We start from the raw sequence: 21,622 nt of genomic DNA on the forward strand, positions 1-21,622 counted from the left end.
TAAAGTTCAGTCACATCAAGAGTAACTTTTTTTTAAAACCTAGAATACCAATGACAGTTCTTGTTGCAGAAATTTACCTCTTCAAAACCTTATGAATAATTTGCAGGTGATTGGAATTAAGCCACTGAACACCACCAACGACCAACACAGTCTGGCTGGTATTCTCCAGGGGACGTGATCTGAAATCCAGAAAGAAATACAACACATGTTGCCTTGAAACAGATGGTAAACATTTTAGCAGCATTGCCTCACATTGCATTGAACCATATCTGGCATCCTGATCACAGGGACCTCCTTGTCATTTCCAACTCGTTTTCAGCCATATTACTTGGTATTTAAGCTTTTCAGCACATTTGATATAGAGTGAGCAATTATGACTGCTAGTAAAACATCAGTACCTTGTGGCATTGTTTCACTCAAAATAGTTCTATTGTACCTTTGCAAGAGATGTTCAAGTGCTTTTTCAAATGTCGGTCTCAATGAAGGGCTTATCCAGAACTGGGGATAGTAGGAGTAACTGATCAAAGTCTTCCCACCATTGACGTTGTGATAGAATTTAGTGCCATGCACCTTCTGCCATTCCTGCAACGTTTCATTCAATCTTTCGATCAGATAGTACATTATCCCTCTGTTGGTTGAATCTCCAATGAAAAGAATCTATAAGTTAAAAAAAATTTACTTTCAAATCTGATCCTTTCATGGTAGAGGAGACAATATAAAATAAGTAATTTGTTGAAAACTCAAAAAGCTACAAATTGAATTAAAAGACAGCACTTTAAACTGTTAGAAATGACATTAGTCATATTCTCCCCCAAACCCGTTCATTTTCCTTTTCTGTATTCCTAGTAATGACATCATCCCTGACCCACTAACTCATGTTCAAAGCTTTTTGCTTTCTTTATGCTATCTTCAATTTCTCTACCTGCCTTAAGCTCTTAACTTTCTCATCGAACCAGCTTAACAAGTTTTATTGATTCAAATAGGCATGAGGTATTCTAGTGCTGTAAGAATACTTAGATATTTTCCAATCCCTTTATTTCATAGGTAAGAAAACTGGGAATCACAGAAGTTAGCTAACTCAGTAGAGGTCAAGCCACTACTTGAAAGCAGAGTCACAGGACTAGAATCTGATTTTCTGAAGAGCAGTCTATGTCGCAGGGTGCATATCCCAGTGTCATTTGCCCTGGAAGTCTCTCACCATCACCTCCTTGCTATCCCACCGAAGGTCGACACTTGCCTGGGGGGCCTTCCTCTTGCACAATGGCTGTCCTCTAATTCATTCTACACACAGTAACACTGGGGGAAATTTCCAAAAGTCTCGTTCTAGTAATTTTACTTTCACGCTCAAAAACCTTATTCGCTCCCCGTATTCTACAAAATGAAGCCTAAACTCCTGAGGTTCAGTTAACATTTGCTGGATTTTTATTGCACATCAGGTTTTGCTGGGTGGAGATTTCACACAGGGTACTCACTTTCAATTTTCATAATCATGAGGTGTGAGTAATAATCTGTGTTTTACAGATGAGAAAATTTGAAGCTCAGGGAGACTGAGGTTATAAATCTAGTAAATGGAAAACACAGGACTCAAATCCAGGTCCTTTATCTCCAAGTGCAGGGTCAATGGCCCCATCCTCTCAACGCTTCCCCTCATGTATGCAGGTCAGATTCCTACTTTTTCATTGAACGTGATTTGCACTCAACAACATCTGTTTTCCCTTGTGCTGATCCATCTGCCTAGAAAGCGCCTCCCTCCGCAGCCCCACCTGTATAAATGCTACACAGCCTCCAGACTCGACATAAACGTCTTTCCCAGTGAGTCGTGTCCAACGCCCCAGCCCGAGTGACCTTCTCTGTCCTTTGTGATTTCATTATATATATTTTTTCCATTACTGATTTTATCAAAGACTACATGAAATTATGGCTATTTGTGTCTGTGTCTTTTGTCTCATATCATATCAAGAAGTATTTGAGGTCAGAGTCAAGGTTAATTTCTAAATTCTAATTTCCCCCACAGTACTCTTCATGCATTTTAAAAATATTTATTGAATTGAAAGTCAAAGGGACTTTTGTTAGAAACAATTCCTTTTAATGTCTTTGGATAAGGTTTAATTTGTTCTTCAGGTTTTTGTTTTCTCTCTCTCTCTTTCTGTTGAGATTTCTCTTTCCATTAGTCATGCACATACTTTCTTCTGATTTTAACAGCAGTCACGGCCATCATTTCTCAGGCACTACTGCATCTGTCCATCCACAGTGAATTTACTGAGACTCTGCAAAGCTTTACTCTTCCCACGATAAGTGTATTCACGTAGCTGTGAGAAGAAATCCTTCAGAATTCGCCTTCAGATCAAATATTGTTATTGTAAGTATCATCAGGCTCAACTGAATAACAGAAGATGTCAATGCCCCAGTCAAGTTCCATTTGGGGCCATAAAATCCAAGTACGAGAAAATGATTTGTGAAATCATTTGAAATTCTTCCTACCAGATTTGACCTGTAACTATTTCTGTTTGTTTTATTTCTGAGTTTTAAAAGTAAACTTTGAATAATTAGGAAGGCTCTTAATTTCAGAGTCTAGTAATTATGCAACCCCATTTATGTTAGCTTGCTAGGGCTGCCATGACAAAGTACCACAGACTGGGCGACTTAAACAACAGAAACAACAGAAATTTATTTTCTTGTGATTCTGGAGGCTAGACGTCCAAGATCAAGATACTGGCACGGTCGTTTTCTCCTGACGACATCTCTGCTTGACTTGTAGGCGGCTGTCTTCCCTGTGCCTCCACGTGGCCTTTCTTCTGTGTGTGTTTGAGTCCTAATGCCCTCTACTCATAAGGACATCAGTCACACTGGATTAGGGCCCACTCTAATGACCTTATTTTACCTTAATTACCTCTTTAAAGGCCCCATCTCCAAATATAGTCATATTCTGAGAGATTGGGAGTTAGGCCATGAACATATGAATTTGGTTGGGTAGGAATACAACTCAGCTCTTAAAACCAGTAAGGGACCTTTGAGATCCAGTTTTTGAAGTAAATTGCCACCACAGGCTTTTCTTACGGGTTCTTTTCATCTCAGCATCAGGATGCAATCCCTCCCAGTGTATCTCTGGGCAGCCAGCAGGATCAACCAGGTGTCTGTAACGTGGGCTACAGAGAGGGGCACAGAGGTTTAGGAAAATCCAAGTAGCTGTATGTAACCAAGAGAAAAATAAATTTCTAGATTTTCAGTCTTTTCTGTGGAGTTGTACAAAGATGCAGCCCACCCACGCATGGCAGAGGCAAAGGAGTTGTGTTTCAGAATTCTTAGGTGCTGTTATTTTAACTAGATGACCTAGACAAATTATGTGACCTCTTCAGGGGTTCGTTCCCCTATGTGTAAAATGGGGAAAGTCACAGCACCACCTTAGAGGACTTTAATGAGATTTAAAAGACTTCTCTGATTCCTGGCGCACAGCACACGACAAATGGGAGCTAGCGCGAAGGCACAGCAAAGGCAAGGGGCATTCTGAATGCCTCCAGTGTGCCCTGCAATGCATTCCTAGGCACTTTAAATTCATTAGCTCTTTCAGAGAAAATGTGGGCAAAGACAGGAAATATGTCTAAATCCCAGCAGCCTCTCTCGTGTCCTACCAACCCTGTACCAGACTCTCAGCAGCACCTGTAGGATTGCTGGTGAAACGGAGGCTGTGGGTCAAGGACTGGAAGAGAGACCATCACTGGGCAAACCAACAATCTCTGAAGGGTCCTTCACGTCCCCACTGCTGACCAGTGACTAACGAGAGCTACGGGGGTGGGAGAAGAAGGTGTCCTCACCACCATCTGCAAAACAAGTTCTTCTAAACTGCAAATATCTAGTAGCATTTTTTGAGTTTAGTAGACACTGCTCTGGGAAGACTGTGTTCTACAGAATGATTTTCTCCCAGTGCCTTTCTATTCACAAAAGATAGAAATGATAAACTGTAACTGGAATGAAAATGCACTTGGGAATTTAAGAAGGCTTAGCTTGTTCTGTAGGTGAAGCAGTTTTGGGAAAAAATAATTGGTATTCCTAACTAAAAGATTTCTAGCTTCAAAATGTCAGCTTTTTTAAGTGTACGCACACAATTAAAAATGAAGACCAGGAATTAGACTGGTTCCTTTTTTTTAAATCATATGATTCATATTCAGTTTTTATATCTTTTAGGTCATTCAACTCGGTGAATTTTTAAAAAGGAAATTTGCAGATTATTATTTTAAAGGTCAACTTCTACCTTAAAAGGTTTAAATTACCATAAGAAATATTTATAACTAGCCCTACAATTTGTAAATAACTCTTCTTTCCTGTGAAAATTATTGCCTTATACTAGGCATGCACAGGTGTTGGTTGGAAGATGCAATCAAAGGGGAAAAAAAAGGTGATCACTAAGTACAAATAACCAGTAAGCAATTATAAAAATAATCAATTTTAGCAATAACACATTAAAATAACTATTTTTTCCCCAAAAAATATTTTTAAAGCTCCAATGATGAGTTCAGGGAAATGGGCCCTCTCTTATACTACTGTGTAAGCACCACAAGGGAGAGGTTTTTTTAATTTCTTTTTTTTTAACTGTTGGATTCCCAAGTATCCAGAATAGTGCCTGGTGTAAAATCAGTCCTGATTTGTTAAATGGATGAATGGAAACTTTGATGGTGTGTTTATAAACTGGCAGTTTTCTACTTCTAGGAAATATTTAAGGGTGCCTATGAAAAGACATTTTAAAAGGAAAATAAATACCTATCAAATTGGTTATATTAAGGTATACTCATACACTTGAATTCTTTTAATCTTTTAACAATGATATATTGTAATATGGATATATTGTGATGGGAACGTGTTAGCTAGCTTTTATAAAAAGCTGTTTACAGTGAGAATATACATAATTATTGCATTCCTGTAAAAGTAAATAAAGCCTGTGGATTCATAGAAAAGGCCCTGGAAAGTTAACTGGTAATTTTGAAGTAATGATGTCATGACAGTTTATCCTTTTTTTCTCATGTGTATTTTCTAAACAAACATACATTGGCTTTATATATTAATTTAAAAAAAAACCAAAAGCAGCAACAGCGGCAGCCATAATGATAAATCTGTTTGTTTAAAAACATTTTGAAAATTCACGTAAAAATAATCAGCTTAAATAAACTTAATGTCTACGTTTATAGAACAATGGCCGAAGAGAATCAGGATTAAGCATTAATCCCATCACAGGAGTGATGTTAGTCGTATTTTTGGATCCCAGCTGCAGTTTTATTCCAAAGACTGAATTGCATTTTCCTATGCAGCATCTCTTTTCTGGTCCCGTGGTGCAGGGAACACTAGCTAAGTGTGGGCTCTATTAAGGTGGGCTCCGGAGAGGAGCAGAAACATCTGTGTCTGCATGTGTCATGAGCGGCTGGATCACAGCTCACCAGTGGGAGACAAAGATGTGTTTAGAAGAGTTTTGCATCTGTTCCAGTCCCAAAACTTGGCATGCAAAGTGTCACCAGAAAGTACATAAGGACTGGTGTTTTTTTCTGCTTTTTTTCACACCATCATGGACCTTGGGACCTAGAAGCACATCCCATTCTTAGGCTCTATTAAAGCTTGGGCTTATTTTAAAATAGTCTTATTTAAAAAAACATGAGATGGTTTAATTACCTTTTTTTTAATTTCTAATTTCTCGACACTATATGGTCCCTGTGTTAGATGGAACAGGCTAAGTGCTATTAGCAAACAGAGCCCCCAAATGTACAATGGCCTAAACACAAGTGAAGTTTATTTCTCCCTCAGGAAAACAGTCCAGGTGGTTCCCGGGGGTATGTGTGGGGGTGGGAGCAGGGAGGTCAGTCAGGGTCCCAGGATGGTAGACTGTGCCTTCTTCGTGTATGGTTTCCAAGAACTCACCAGGCACTGCTATCTACCTGGGGGAAGGAGTAAAGAGCTGCCAGGTGTTCGAAGGGCCCACCCTGGGCACCGTGCACATCACTGCTGCTCACATCCCATTGTTTGGAACTCAGTCATATAGTCACACACTTAATTTCAATGGAGATGGAGAAATGTAGTCAAGCTCTGTGCCAGGAAGAGAAGGAAAGGAGTCTGAGGAACGCTTAGCTAGTCTTTACCACATTCTCCTACATGTTAAGTCTTTCTGGAAAAAAAAAAAAAAAAACTAAACCCTAAATTCATATTTTCCACCTGTGAATTATCAAAAGTATGAAGTATATGAAAGGCTAAATTTATCATCCACATGAGGCCTAAAAAGGCTTCTATTCTTAGGGAAATTGGTTCCCTGGGACAAATAATAGCAAGAAGTATCATTTATTAGTGAAAATGCAACAAAGATTTTGGGAATGTTTCATTGAAATACACAATTAAACAATTTTCATTCCATTTTATTTCATCATGAATAAAGGGAACGAGCAATGATGACACCTAAACATGCACGTGCTTTACTCCTTTACCTCCTTTTGCAAAGTCACCAAAAGTAAGAAGGACAGAGTTAGCAGAGCAAATCATAAAGCAACGAAGAGAAACACTGGTGGCTATCTGAGTTGAGTCAACACAAAGGCAGCTTGTTAGTGTCTCAGATTCTTCTGATCTGTTGAAGCTGGGAAAGAACTGAGTATTTGTAGAATCAGTAGATAATAAAAAAAAAAAACAACCCTTGATTTAGAATAATTTCCCATCTTTCTCTCTTTTCTCCTGCATAGGTTCTGCCTTCAATATTCACATAAGTGGGATATGTCTTCAGAACCAGCAAAGTGCATGTAGATGTCAACACAAGACTCAGTCAGCTAACAGGAACCCACTGGGACCTTCCAAGAGGGGTGGTTATATGGGAATGCAATAGGAGCTTTCATGACGGTAATAAAGGAAACGAAAGTGAGATGAGGAGGAGTCTTTTTCATTCCCTCCAGTCCACGATCAAGCATAGCCCATATGTTTAAAAAGCTCCGCAGTGATTCTGATGACCCCATGGTTGAGCACCAGTGTTCGCATTAGATACATGCCCGTTTCTAAGTGAGGTAGGGGTGATTCAGCTCTAAGATGAAGCTGAGACTGACCCGATGGCTAATGACACTTAAGGCATGATGAAAATCTAACTCAACAAAGCATCTCTCCGTGAAATGTAACATGATTGCAATGACTGTTTTTCAACGATGCATTTTAATTAAACTGGTTATAGATGACCAACCAAATTGCTCTTTGGAGTCAAGAACGAAATGAAAACTGACATTCTCAAACATAGGAAATTTGGCAAAGAAAGGAAACAAACAACTGAACAATATCACCTAGACACAGATCTTCTAGCTGCTTAGAACAAAGTATTTATCTCTATTGCTCCTCCCTCTGGATTGTGGACATGATGTGCAAGCCATCCTTTCCTGGTCAAAGTGAGGCACACTCCTTTCCTTCTGTTCACCTCTTTTTTATTGAAACTCTCAAGCAACAATGAATTGCATAAGCATAATGGAATTCACATATCAGTCAGAACATATTATTATAAACTGGGCGTACTTCAAATATGTAAACACCTTTAAGTCCAAGATACTACTTAACTTGCAAATGTCACTGAGAAATTCAAGTTACATTTCCTGTTTTCACAGCTGAGTTTAAATACTTTCAGTAAATACTGCCTTTTTATATTTCCCTTTCTTAATTGCACTCTTCTCTCGGATATTTTATGACTGGTTTAAATTCTGAACTGCGTTTTCAGCTGACAAACAAAATAAAAGCCTGTTTCACTCGGTTTGGTCAGGCCCCTAAGTTTTTTCCGTTGTAAACTTCATTATCCTACTTCTAAACTATTTCCCATGTATTTCTCACTGTGATTTCAGAGTTACGCTCTGATAAATTTTTATAAATGTTCCATTCAAAGTTGATTAAGTAAGAGTCATGTATCTAGAGACATGTGTCAGAGTATAACTGAAAACACAGCTTGTCCTTTTAAAATGAATTTTGCTCTGATTCAACACAATCGTACATCACAAAACCCATACATATCTACAAAAACCTACAAATGAAGTAACTCATATTTGGATGAATTTAGAGTTTAAAAGCAGTCTCACATATAACCGCCCTCCAGACACGAACAAGTATGCCATACAAACCAATACAAGCGCTCCGAGGAGAAACCCTGTACCATTTTTCCTCAGAGATCAGCCTCCTGTTCACTGAAGTACAAGCAAATGACCGAAGTAGGAAAAGTTCAGTCCTGCTTACACGCCATTGAGTTCAGTGACATTCCTGGTCAGTTAGCAGAAACTTGAACCCCTTTTTAAATCTCAACTGATTTGTGTCTTGTTCCCTCCCCACAGGGGGCGCCTGCATTTCCAAGTATAATCTTCCATTCATCAATGTAAAACGGTAGTAAAAAGATGTAAAAGGTCGTGATAACCACACAAGCACATTCAACAGAGAGAAATGACTACTTGGAGATTCTAAAGAAAGCAGAATGTCGTTTGAAGTCCGGACTTCCTAATAATTCTCACTGGCCCAGTCAAATTCTGTTGCCTTTTAATTTGATTCTTTGGAGAAAGATAACTCAGTTTAATGCATTCCCTTAAAAGCTGCCTTGATTAGGATTTAAAATAAAGTTCTGTTTTTGTTTGTTTGTTTGTTTTTTTGTAGCACAACATATTTCACTACTATTCATGGTAACAGAGACAGCTAGACTCCAAAAACGAAGTATTGTAAGTTGAACTTGCAGGAAATGTGAGAGACTCTTCATTTCCCTGCATTTCGATTTACGAAAGGCTTCAAAGAAGCACTCTACTTGCGGATAGCGGGGCAAATCTGAATTTAGAAAAGCTCCCTTCACACTTCGCCAGCCATAATTTACTACCTGAACTGGCTTTGTGGCCGGGTGACCTGGGCATTCATACAGGGTCTGGGTGGAGAAGGATCCTGTGCTTCATTTACTGCTCTGCTTTGGCCTCAAAATTCTTAATAATTAGTGAACACAGGGTCCTGCCCTTTCATTTTGCCCTGGGCCAGGCAGAATATATAGCCAATTCTGTCACCACCCCACTCCTCCCCCACGTGCCCCCCCCCCCACTTATGTCGTCACTCTGAAGGGCCTGTAACTCCCAGGATTTTCCGTGTATGTAAGCATATACGTGTTAGGTTTTACGTCGATGGGATTAATCTATACATACGCTTTACTTTCTTTGCCTCCTCAGCGTTGCATGATGGAATTTTTCCATTGAACAGCCTCCGCCTCCCCAGCACCCATACCCATGTCCTTGTCCCCCTAGGCAGTCTCCATACTGCTGCACAATGGTTTTTCTAATTCTGGTTGTGCCGCTCCCCTGCTAAAAATGCACAATGCTTCCCTGTGGTGTACAGAACAAATCAGCATCCTGGTAAACAAAACAGACTCTCCAGGACCATTGCCAATGTGCTGGCAGATCTGAGTTTCTGAGCCTGCAGGTCGGAAGGATGCTTCTGGACCAAAAGAGTCACTAAGAGAAGCCCTCCCTGCCTAGCAGCCAGCTGGCTGGTCTCTGCTGGGATCACCTGATCTGAACACAGGCTTTTATTTTCAGACTTTGTTAACATCATCTCTCTAACAGGCAGGAAGACAGGATCGTCCCTTTCTTTTACCATTGCTTTGTAGAGTTGCTAATAGTTGAAATGGACAATGACAGTACGGTGGACTTCATGGTGTCCTCCCGAAATTCACATGTTGAAACTCTAACCCTCCATGTGACAGTATTAAGAGGTGGAGCTTTTAGGTTCAGATGAGGTCATGAGGGTGGTGGCCCCATGATGGGATTAATGTCTTTATAAGAAGAAGAGATCAGAGCTCTCTCTTTCTCTCTCTCTTTGTCTCTGTCTCTCTCTCTGCCTTATGAGGACACAGAAAAAAGGCAGCCAACCAAAGCCAGGAAGAGGGCTCTCACCAGTATCCAACCGTGCTGGTACCCTGATCCTGGACTTCTCAGCCTCCAGAACCATAAGAAATAAATATCTCTTTGAGCCATCCAGTCTATGGTATTTTCAGGCTGACAGGAAGGAAGGCTTTTAGGTTTCAACGAAGTTGACTAACCCACAGCATCAGATTAGGTCAGGTAGAGTTATTCTTATTCTGCAGGTGAAGACAATGAGCCTGAGAAACAGTGTGTCTGTCCAAAGCCGTGGAACTGAGTGATGAACTTCAACATCTACTGACTTTCAGGTTAATAGACAGGGACACCTTGGAATTTTCCTGAACACGTTAAATTCTGAGGTCAGAACGATATTCTGAAAGAGCTTGGAGAAGTCTGACTTACTAATGGCACTACTTCCACTGCTTCCAGTCCTACATTTCTAGAATATTAAGGCTGAGTTGTCCAAATTGGTGGTTACAAATGTCTGAGTAACAGTCACTCACAGGCATGTGTGATAACAGGTGAACTTCTCGATCTTTCTGACCTTTACTATTCTTGAGTAGAAAACAGACATAAGAATATTTACCTCACAGGCTTGTGACTAGGAATAAACAAGATTTCAATGTATTTATTTACTCGGCAAATATTTACTAAATGACTATGAGGTGTCAAATATCGTTCTAAGCAGGGAGATTACGGCAGGGAATCAAACACATTACCTGCCCTCCTGTAGCCGACAGTCTGGTAGAATTTAAGGTATAAAAAAGTAAGCCACACAGTTCTTTGCATAGAATCAATGCTCAGTTAATAACACTGATGGCAACAGAAGTTTCTAGAAGTTTGTTTTCTTCCCTTCCCTTTTTTGAAACTAATATGGCTGCTCTATCTTCAGAGATCTGAGTCATGAACGTTGGGGTGTTTACACTGGAATCTCCATGAAGAAGATTGTCCAATCCTGTGCCTTGCGTCTCCCCCCATCATTCTTCTTAAATCATTTACTAGTAGAAAATCTGATCATAGGTCTAATCTGAAAAATCAACATACATTCAGCCCAGTGGTCTCTGGGAATCCACAGAACTTCTTAAAAAAAAAATTATTATTATTTTTTTGAAATCAGTCTTGCCTGTATGGGAGAGCTTACAAACAGCCTGTAAGGAAATGGCCAGCTAATAAAGAGTACTTTCAAAATCTGGATAAGGATTACTTACTCTGTGTTAACCAAGCATCTCAGTCTATGCGCCCAGTTCGCATGTCCACGAGCTCTGCCGGGATCTACCCAGTCAGAGCGCGCCTAGCAAGGAGACACTGTATGTCCAAGAAATCAGCTTAGAAGCTGCACTAAAGGAAAAGCAGCCTAGCGAGGTCCACGTGAGACCTGCCCGGGGAACGTGAGAGAAGATCAGGATGGTTAGTGTGTAGAAACAACGCCATGCAAGGGGAAAGCTGGAACGAAGTCTCACATGCAGGAACATTCCATTGCCCATGCGAGCTACGGGTGTCTGTTTTAACTGAAGGGCTTGCTGGAGCTGCCGTGGCCGAGGCCAGCTGCTCTGCACCGCCAACTGTCAGCTGAAGTGGCCAGCTCTCACCCGCGTGTGCTGAGAAAACCAGCGTGCAAGTGGGTCAGCACGGGACACGATCTTAATCTTCTCAATCTGTCAAGCAGACTTGTTGGAAAATAACTGAGCATTCTGAGCAAGAGTTGTGAAGGTTGCGCTATGATAACACGGTGCAAAAGCCCAAATGCATGCAGTTAGCTGTCCTCTGCAGAAGGAGCGAGCAGGGGTGGGTCTAGTAGATACAACTGCATGGCTCTTGGGGCTGCAGGTGGCGTAAATTCAAGGTCTCCCCTGTGGGAGCCGGAACCTACCTTCCTCCCTCCCAGGCACTGCTGGAGCTGAGGCTTAGTTAAGACACCATATTGGCAGTTGTGGGGCTGCCATGTTATTTCTCTCCAGTCACAGGTCCTGTTGTCTGAACAGCTAAGGCAAGGCACGATCCACTGGCCTGGAAGAGACAGCCAGACGTTGTTGGTTCCATTTTTACTGGTGAAATTACAGTAACTCGAGAATTCAGAGTGGCACACCATTTCAGAAATCACGCTGAGAAGATCTGCTCTTGTATAAATCCAGTGGAACAGTACATGGCTTCCTGCCAATCAAATACTCACACCACGTAGTAATTAATGTTCTGAAATAACACAGTTCACGCTGAAATCAAGTATGAGTTCTGTTCCGTGGAAACACATGCTCATGAAAAATCAAGGTGATTGGGTGCTATCCAAATATTATTTTTTTTCAAACAGTACACAGTACATTAGACACTTAATAGGACCAAAGTACACAGGGAGCCACTGGTGCTGAGGTAGGTGGCCACAAATATTTATTAGATTAATACATACTTAGGTTGCTGGTCAAATGATCGCTATATTCTCTGCTTTTAAGAGAGTCAAGAGATAAGACAATGGCTTTCCTATACTGATAATTTATTATTTTGAAGACTAGCGATCGTTCCTTAATTTGATCAGTTGGCCTTTTTGCCAGGTATCTCTCCATCTCTTTCTAGCTCTGTCGCCTTAATTGCTTCATCTGTTAGGTGAGATGTGTACTGTTCTCCTCACGTGACTGGTGTGAGGATTTCATGGGACAACGTGCTTTTAAAGGACCCAGCACAGTCACAATGTCATACTGACCCTCATTATCAGCAGATTTCAGGCCTAAAGTAGGTCACAAGCTTTAGGAAATATTTATAAGACAAATGAATAATCTCAGAAAGCTGTGTTCAAGATCTTTCTTATTTTATGGATAAGTAACATATACTCAAAACACTGAAACTTTTAGTGTGAGTGGACACGTTAATAATTTATTGGAAAAAAAATCAAGAGATGATTTTTGATTTTTGTTTATCCGTTGTCCATCTTTTCAGAAATGGCGTGTGAACCAGCATATTAAATACGGGGTGGTTATTCGTCTCCTTCGTGGAGAATGCCCTGATGTCTTCAATGACCATCTGCTCTACCCAAAAGGCCTCAGTGATGTCACCGCTTTATGCTTTTCTTCAAAATACTGAGGAGCTAAATATCCCCAGCTACTTTTTGAGTTAGAAAGAAAAGTTCCAAATGAGTTTATCCATTCTGGCTTTGATTTGTGATCCAGGGCTTGTAATCAATAATCCACCTTGTTCACCTGTTTGGGTCCTAATATTATTTGATTTTGACACGGCCTTAAGTTTAACTTTTGTTGATGAATTTCTCAACAAACCCTCCTTCTGGAAGAGTCTTCATAGAGATTTTGTGGGCACAGAGAATCCTCTGGATGCCGCTGGAAGAGGCCTGAGATCTCCGCCTTTCCATCCTCTTCTTTTCCAGTGAGGAAAACTGAGGCCCAAGGTGTTAAATGATGGAAGTGGGGTCATGCCATTAAGAACAGGGCTGGACCAGAATCGCGGTCTCAGAGTCTCCGATTTGCTGATCTTTTACCATGTTAAGTTAGGTCATCACAAATCATCGGTTGAAAATGCAATATGGCCCCAGCAGTCTCTCTGGTAGTGGTGACAGAAAAGCCCGCAAACAGTTGTCATAATAAACACATCTTTTTTTTACTAGCTGAATTTATTTAGTGGGTTTATGTATTCAGAGACTAGGTTTAAAAAAAGATTATTGCTTTTCTTTTTAATAAGATGGTGGTATGTTGGGGACATAAATGTGTTTCTGCCAATGAGATATTATTTAATAATATTTTGAAGGGCTCAGTTTTCCTCAGATCCTTGAGTATCTAGCAGCATGTACATCCCCTCCCCAAACACTCTCTTCCCCCATAACCTAGCTAAGGCTGAGGAAAAAAGTGGCCAACTGCATGCACAAAGATACAAATATGGGTACCATTAGTTTGTGGGCATAAAATCACAGGCACATAAAAAAAAGATGCCCAACTGGGTGTCTGAAAACTTAGCCCCAATGGTTCATCACACTATATATTCATAGTCATAACTCTTTGCATTTTTGTATTGGTTAACAATGCCTTTTTATTGTGAGTTAGTAATACTGCTTGAAATGGACATCTGTGTAACATCTGCAAGACTGGGGTTTCTTGACATTTTAAATGACACCAGCTCAACAAAAATTGTCAAAAAGAAGGACATAAATTCTATGCTATATATTTAAACAATGAATGAATCAAAGCTGTGATTTCTGAAATAAAGTATGACATATGTTTTAGGGAATAACATTTTGAGAAATGAAACTGCCTTTGGGGAGAAGTTACTCGATTTATCATTATAGCTTTATATTTCATGCAAGTTAGATTTCAGCTATTTAAGTGAATCAGACTGGGTGATATAATGGAGAAAAGAAATTCAACTCTGTGATTTAGGGCCATGATGAGGTGTAAAATCATATAAATGATAGCACTAATTCCTGATTCTATAATGCTATAAAATAAAACCAGTTTTACTTAGGAAGAAAAAATCCAGCTATATTTTCAATATTAGAAGTATTAGAGTGTAAGTTGCCATATTTCCTTCCCAAAAAAGATAAGATAAAAGCTTTTGTTTGTATGTCGTAAAACGCAATCTGAACTATTTTCTTTAAAGGTAATTCTCATTCAGTGATTATTGCATAGATTTCTTCTTTCTGCAATTTAGAAGAATCATTTTTTCTTTTCTGAGCAACAGATTTTTATTCTTAGGTTGTGTCTTACAGTTAAATTATTTTCTAAAGGCTAGAAATCAACTAAATTAAAAAAAATCACTCAAAAATTATATTAGCTAGTGTTATTGAAGAAGCATTATGACCATTATTAAGGTTGGCAAGGATCCATTTCTGCCAAACAATTGTAATATGTTGTAAAAATAAGATTTTGGAACCATTCTATGGCCTTAAAAGCTACAGCCAGAGCATCGAAATAAATCTGCTTCCGGTGTCATCTAGCATGACAGCTTCTTTCAACAGGAGTCCTACCACCAAAGAAGGAAATGATCTCCGACAGAAAAAAAAAAAATCAAAATCCATTCTTGCAAACTTCTGTCCCTGATCTCACTCATTTACTTTGAATCTTTAGGTGTCCAGGACCTCAAGGGTGGAGCAGTTATCCCTGGTTGATTGTACCCTGCTGCTCACAGTCATCTGTGAGAGAGAGGAGGGCCTAGACCTTGGTTTTAGTTCAACAACAATTTTTTAAATCGTATCTTAGACATTGGAAGATGAATAAGAGACGATCTCTGCTCTGGACACACTGTAATCCACGGCAGCCATCAGCACAGGCTTACTGCTGATAAGCCTCTGACAAAGTAATACACGTGCCCTGCATTACATGTATCTATACCCCTATATGCATATATTACATCCATTACAAAACATAAAAATAAGCATAATTAGGTAAAAGTAAATGTACGTATATGTTTATCTTTACTGCCTTCATCCCTGTGGATTGGCCCATGCCACTCCCTCCCCTACTAGGGGTTACTTTGCTTTGAAGGCTACTGATTAGAAAAAGAGAGAGAGAGACATGTAAATTAGACAACTGAAGCATAATGAGTTAAGTGCTATTTGTAGACATGTGCTCAAGATATTCTGGGTGCAGAGAAGAGAAGCTAATATGGGGGCTGGGTAGTAAAGAAAGACTTCCTGGAGAGGAAGATACCATCAGGAGGAGTCAGGTCAAGATGGGAAGAAGATTCTTAGGAGCAGGAAACAGCCTGGACAAGAGCCTGGAGCCCTGAAGCAGGTATCGGCATGAAGGGAGGCCAAGAGGCTGGGAGGAGCTGGGAGAGACAGGAAGGGCCAGATGATTGTCAGGTGAAGGAGCATGGGCTTGACTGGGGAGCCAATGCTGGGGGCTTCTTTAAAGAGGCCTAACTGCTCAAGTTATCAGAAGGCTCCTGTTCTATGGTGGCCTCTCCTGTAAGGACCAGACATGGAGACAAATTCATAACAGGGGCCTGGCATAAGTTACTGCAAATTTAACAGATAGAAGAAGCTTCCACTTTTTCAGGAATCTTGGTAATGCATCTTCAACTTTTTGTTGAAGAACTTTCGACTTGGTTCAGTAGGAGGAATAGAATTAAGTTGTATCATGATTCTCATAAATTGTCCTCTGATTAAAAAAAAATACCTACACACTTTGGTGTCTCCTTTGTATATGAGCATATGTCTCATTTAGCCAAGAATCATAAATCATACCACCTGACATGCTATAATGGGTAAATCCCTCCCTGTGCACTGACTGTAATTTATTATTTAGGGCACATGTTCAAGAACAGGGAAATGCCCACGTCTGTTAACTGTTCATGCCAAATTGCAATCTGTCCTGCCCAGTTGTGAAACTCATTTCCCGTTCAAGCTGGGGTGTGAAGTTTATGGCAAGGGTAGAGAAGCTCCTGTGTGTTTTTTCAGACTTTTTAGATGGAGACTTGAGGTCAGGAGGCTGGAGTGGTAACCAGGAATCTCAGAGAAGATGCTCTCTGCTTCTCTTATTTCCTTGGAGGCATTCTTAGTCCCAGCTTTACTTTAACCCGCCCTGGTCCTCACTGAGAGAGGCGTGCTGGGGCAGGGGGGCCGCAGGGGACGTGGACAGTGGCACCAAAGGGTCTCACTCCTGGTCTGCCCTAGGCGTAGGCAGGACTGAACATGGTAATTTGAACCTGACATCACAATTCTCCTGCCTCTCTTCATGCTCAATATATGGGAGACGTTAGTGACCATAACCAAAGTTTTTTGGTTTTGTTTTTAAATAAAAGAAATGATTTAAAACTGAACTTGCATCCTTTGCAGTTCGTTGAGTTCTCAAGGTCAACTTATTTTGTACCCACGTGGGAGAAACTAGAGTGCTCTGTAAAGTGGTGCAGTGTGAAAAACTCAGACTCCCTGTCCTCAGGCAGCCGGCAGCCTGGGAAGACTGACATCAAACAATTAATTACACATTTAATCGTTTAAACAATTGGGGAAACTGCCATGGGAGAAAAACACTAGGTGCTATGATAATATATAATAAGGAAAACAAGTCAGAAGCTCAAGGAAGGCTCTGTGGCACAAGTGACAACTTGGCTGAGACCTGTAGGTGAGTATACATTAACCAGGCGAAGAGCAGAGGGTGAAAAGAAAAGCAGCTGATAAATCAAAATGTTTCACACATTAAGTAACGCATTTACATTAATTACATGTGTTGCCATTTATACTAATGAAAAAGTATCATACAACCCCAATTTTATGTACAAGGATAGTTTAGATAAGCATCTACTACTTATCTATATTAAGAGATTTTTAAAACATAGAAGTGATATCCAACATAACAGTCACCTTTTGTGTCCCCAGATGGACAAGTCTTCAGCTCGGGCTGTGAAATGGCTTCAATGTAGTCAGAGGAAACGGGCTGTAACCCACAGGCTTCCTCTGGTTGAATCAGCAAACCACAATCCTGCATTAAAATGATAAAAATTAGCTGTCACAGTAATTAACCTGTAATAATAAAATCTAAATAATAAGACTTTCTGTGCCGGGGGGAGGGTATAGCTCAAGTGGTAGAGTGCGTGCTTAGCGTGCACAAGATCCTGGGTTCAATCCCCAGTACCTCCTATAAAAACAACAAACAAACAAACAAACAAACCCAATTACCACACCCCCAAATAAATAAAGAAATAAATAAAGACTTTCTGTGCCAAGTAACCTTTATGGATAAAAGGGAGCAATTCTTGTTTACCCTTCTCTTGATATTGATTCATTAATAGTTGTTTTTGCTACAAGTAGCTATTTCCACTAGGGGATTAATATAAATTCTAGAAATGGAATCAAATACAGATATTTTATCCAAAACATCTTCACATATTTATGAAAGGAGCTAACATCTCACTGCAATGAAACTCATTACAGAGACATGTTCTGTACTAAGCAATGCCTTCCACAGTCTACAGAAGCACTGGAGAGCAGCATTTCATTGGCTCGGAAATCTCTCCTCTGTTCCAGCAGGTCGGACCACTCTCATTTCCTCTTAGCATGTTCTGCAAAGCTAGTGGTACCTGTACCTGCCTTGTGTCCCTCTATCCGGCCTCAACTGTGTTCTCTCAGTCTACCACAATAAAGGGCAGGTGAAAATGCTATGATGTCTGTCAGGAATGCTTTCTCCCCAATTTTGCACAGAGAGCATCTTCTGTGTTTTAAGTCTCTGGAAACGGTAGCACAATTATGTATCAGCACCATTTGTTTCCTTCATACTCTGCACCTCTTGGGAATTACATTGTCCTTTGTGCCTTTTCCACCAGACCGAATACTCCATGAGAACAAATAATTATTTCACTCACGTGTATACCCAGTCTCTAGCGTATAGCAGACAACAATAAATGTTTGCTGAATGTGTAAAAGGTTAGAGTTAATTGCCCCCCTTTATAGATCATAAATTCTCAGTAACGGAGAGAAATAATTGGTTTGACCTCTTGTTCACTCCGTATCTCTACCTCTAATGAGCAATTTCTGGTCACCTTCCCTCGCACTTCCCTCGTACTTAGTGTGCGGACTTTTTGAAATTCTGATTCAGTATATGTATTTTCATTTTTTAATTCATGACAGAAATTGAAGTTTAGGAAACTGATTAAAGGTTAGAATTGTGATCTGTATTCAAATGTTCATTACAGCATAACAATGAAAAATAACAAAGTTCATAATGATAGGAGAAGATTTAGTCTGAATAAACATCTATAAATGACATATATTAATGTGCGTGTGTGATATCTATTTATCCATCTATCTATCCATTTGTTTTTGGTGGAGAGTAAACCTTTTATTCAAGGCCAAGAAAATGGCATTATGTATCTATCAGACTGAAAAAAAATCTTTATATCAAATGTTCGGGAGGGCAGGGAGGCATAATTACCATTATATACTGCTGATAAAGAGTGCAAACTAGTTCAGCTACTTTGGAAGACAGTTTATACTAAAATTAAAAATTCACAGAATCCATAGCCCCAAAGTGAGACTTCTTAGAGTCTGCTCCAGAGAAACCTTCATGCAGTACATAAAGAACATGTGTAAGGAGAGATCTAAATGGACGGAGAAAGATTTCTAAGACATATAATTAAGAAAACTGAAGACCTTGTTTGGTTCCAGAATGATACATTTCACATGAAACACACTGTGAGCATGCCACAAAGTCACCTAAATTCAGGTACCTGGGACTGAGATGTGTTCAATTTATTAATACGGCAAATAATGTTGGAACACTTTAAGAAGTCTGGATTTTAATAAATCTTTGCCTAAAAATGACTGGGGTCTCTTTGGGGTGTGTGTGTGTATAATCCTGTCTTAATGTTCATCAGGAAGACATTAGAAAGGGAGTCTAGATCCCAGCTGCCGAAGTCCCAGCTGGTCTCCCTGTCGAAGCCTGACGTGCCACTGGCCATGTCCATCAATCAGGAAGATGCACTGTTAGGTGTGCTGATGGCTCGTCCTCTGGGGAACAAAACTCAGTCTCTGAGCCCTACACCTGTGGGCTATTTCAGACATGTCAGTCACAGGTGGCCTTTCTGAGGAGACGACATCTGAACTGAAGACTGTGAAACACGGGGGGAATGAGAATTCCAAAAAGAAGGAATCGCATGTCAAAGGTCATGAGGTGGGAAAAGTATTTATCTGACATCTTAAGCAAAAATAGAAGAATCAAGTTATTAAAAAAAACTGATATGCTGACAATCCATATTTAATAATCAACTCATGGAATCTGTTCTTGAAATAGGCCCTCCAAGGTGATCTGCTACACACTCCTACTGAGAGGAAGATGACCATTCATAATGTGGTCCTGAGCAATCCCAGACGCAGCGTTCCAGTGGAAAGGGGGTTGATTTAATACCTAGAACCCACAAGTGCCTTACTGAGAAGGCCTGTCCCTGACCTCCAGCGACTAGCCTAGCTCATTATCAGAAATTCCTTCTTAATCCTGAACTGAAATCTACATCTCATTTATTTGAATTGTCCTCTCGGGTGCAGCTTAGAAGTTTACTGTAATAATACAGAAGCATGTTCTGATCTGACTGGCAATAGAGCATGGTAATATTGTTAAATGTTCAGTGTTTGCACTTACTGACTACTCGAGATCCCACATGTAAGCCGATGATAATAAATATAAAGCAGAACAGAGAAAAGCATAGTGTAAGTGGGCGCCAGACAGGGTGCCCACTCCTGCTGCCCGGAACCTTGACCTTGTCTTTGTGTTTGAATCATCTGCCAGCATGGCGCTCCCTCTGCCTCTGATGGAGGTTCCTGCAGGCACCTGCTCTTCCAGAGTCAGCAGGGCAGCTCCGTGGTACTAACCAAACAGCCGTGACTCTAGTAAATCCCAACACAGGATGGGAATCAAAGGGCTACTGCAGAGGGGAAAGGAACACTTTGTGGGAGAGAGACATTGGAATTTCAGGTAGAGACATTTGAAGTCACACCCTCCTCTCTGTAGTTTAGGTCAAAGAATGTTCTGCTGTAGTCTGTGCTGCCTTTTGAAGTGCCCCTTAGCAGTTCATCTCTGTTTGCAGTTTGTGTAGTGTAACCCTTACATTCAAATCTTCACTATTTTGGGACCCAGGGCAGCCCCTCCTCACCCTCCATGCCCCAGAGTGGATATTAATTATTTTCTAGCTGCAGCCAAACAATACGACCCTTAAAGTTGAATGAAACAAGCCACATGGCCAAATCCAGACCAATGTCCAGAGACTGGCTGACCGAGTTGAGGGAATTAGGGGAAGAAAAGGTGGTATCAGTAAGGCTTGGGGGGTGCAGGGGGTTGTACACATTTTATGGAATAAGAGAACAGGGGAATGCATTGAAAAAGCACCACTGTGTTAGGATTTGCACTCATGAATTTCAGTTCCAACTGTGCCATGTGTGCTACTGAGTAAGTCACTTGACCTAGTTTTCTCAATATAAAATGGTGAAAATGGAGAGAGGATATCACAGCAGATGACTTGAGGTGCCTACACAACACTCATTCTCCCTTCTTCCTCTCTAGCAGAAGACTTTTGTTTTGTTGGGAGTACCAATGTGTCTAGCATTAAAAGAAATCAAAGAAACCTCTCTTTCCCAGTCTCCTTTGTAGTTAGACATGGGCAGGTGACACACTTCCAGCCAGAAAAATGTAAGTGGAAATCAGCTCTGAATTTTTGGGAAAGTTTTCCTTCCCTGATGCCACATTTTCTTTGTCACTCTGTTCCCTCTTTCTGCTTGGAATGTGGGTGTGAGCCTGAGGGAGGAGCAGCCATGTTGTGACATGAGGCAACCATGAGCGGAAAGACAGAAAGAACAGGACACAGAAGATGCTGCAGACCACCACCCCTCCTTTGGGCTGCCCACCTCTCCTCGTCTTGCAATGGAAGAAAAACAAACATCTGCTTGGTCAAACCACGATGGAAATGTAACATCCAGCCAGGCTTCTCTCTTCCTTAAGAGTCTGTGAAAGCTAGTCTCAGCCCATATGAATCTTTGAGTATCCCTTTAGATCTTAAAAGTGATAAACCCCACTAATAAAAAAAAATTAAACAATTTTTGAAAGGGAAAAACTCATTAGCCTCCTTCATGTCTTTCTTCCCTGGTGTGATTAATAATTTGGCCAGGTTCAGGCATATTCAAGAAAATGAGTAACAGCTCCTCTGGTCTTACATGATCTCTTGGAGACTTTGAGTCTAGTTATGCAGAAAAGGTAATATTTAGCAGAGTTGCTTAAAATGACATTAACCCCAGAAAGTTCCACATTTAGAGTTTTTCCTTTTGCTGGAGATTTTAC

At 40.4% G+C, this 21,622-nt stretch overlaps 1 protein-coding gene across 5 annotated transcripts in view; it reads right to left on the minus strand.

Moving 5' to 3' along the window:
• The window catches only part of CPED1 (cadherin like and PC-esterase domain containing 1), a 250,328-nt gene that overhangs the window by 21,983 nt on the left and 206,723 nt on the right, over positions 1 to 21,622 (minus strand). For all 5 annotated transcript variants that reach the window (XR_006722160.2, XM_045511114.2, XM_010947605.3 and 2 more), the window contains 4 exons: positions 17,164 to 17,281; positions 11,740 to 11,876; positions 437 to 657; positions 78 to 179 (listed from right to left, as the gene is read on the minus strand). Coding sequence is in view for 4 of the 5 variants with exons in the window: in XM_045511114.2 (XP_045367070.2) it covers positions 78 to 179; positions 437 to 657; positions 11,740 to 11,876; positions 17,164 to 17,281 (578 nt within the window). In the remaining variant the exon portion in view is untranslated. The remainder of the gene's footprint in view (positions 1 to 77; positions 180 to 436; positions 658 to 11,739; positions 11,877 to 17,163; positions 17,282 to 21,622) is intronic.

This window comes from Camelus bactrianus, chromosome 7 (assembly GCF_048773025.1).
Source record: "Camelus bactrianus isolate YW-2024 breed Bactrian camel chromosome 7, ASM4877302v1, whole genome shotgun sequence".
In the NCBI taxonomy this organism is placed as follows: Eukaryota; Metazoa; Chordata; class Mammalia; order Artiodactyla; family Camelidae; genus Camelus; species Camelus bactrianus.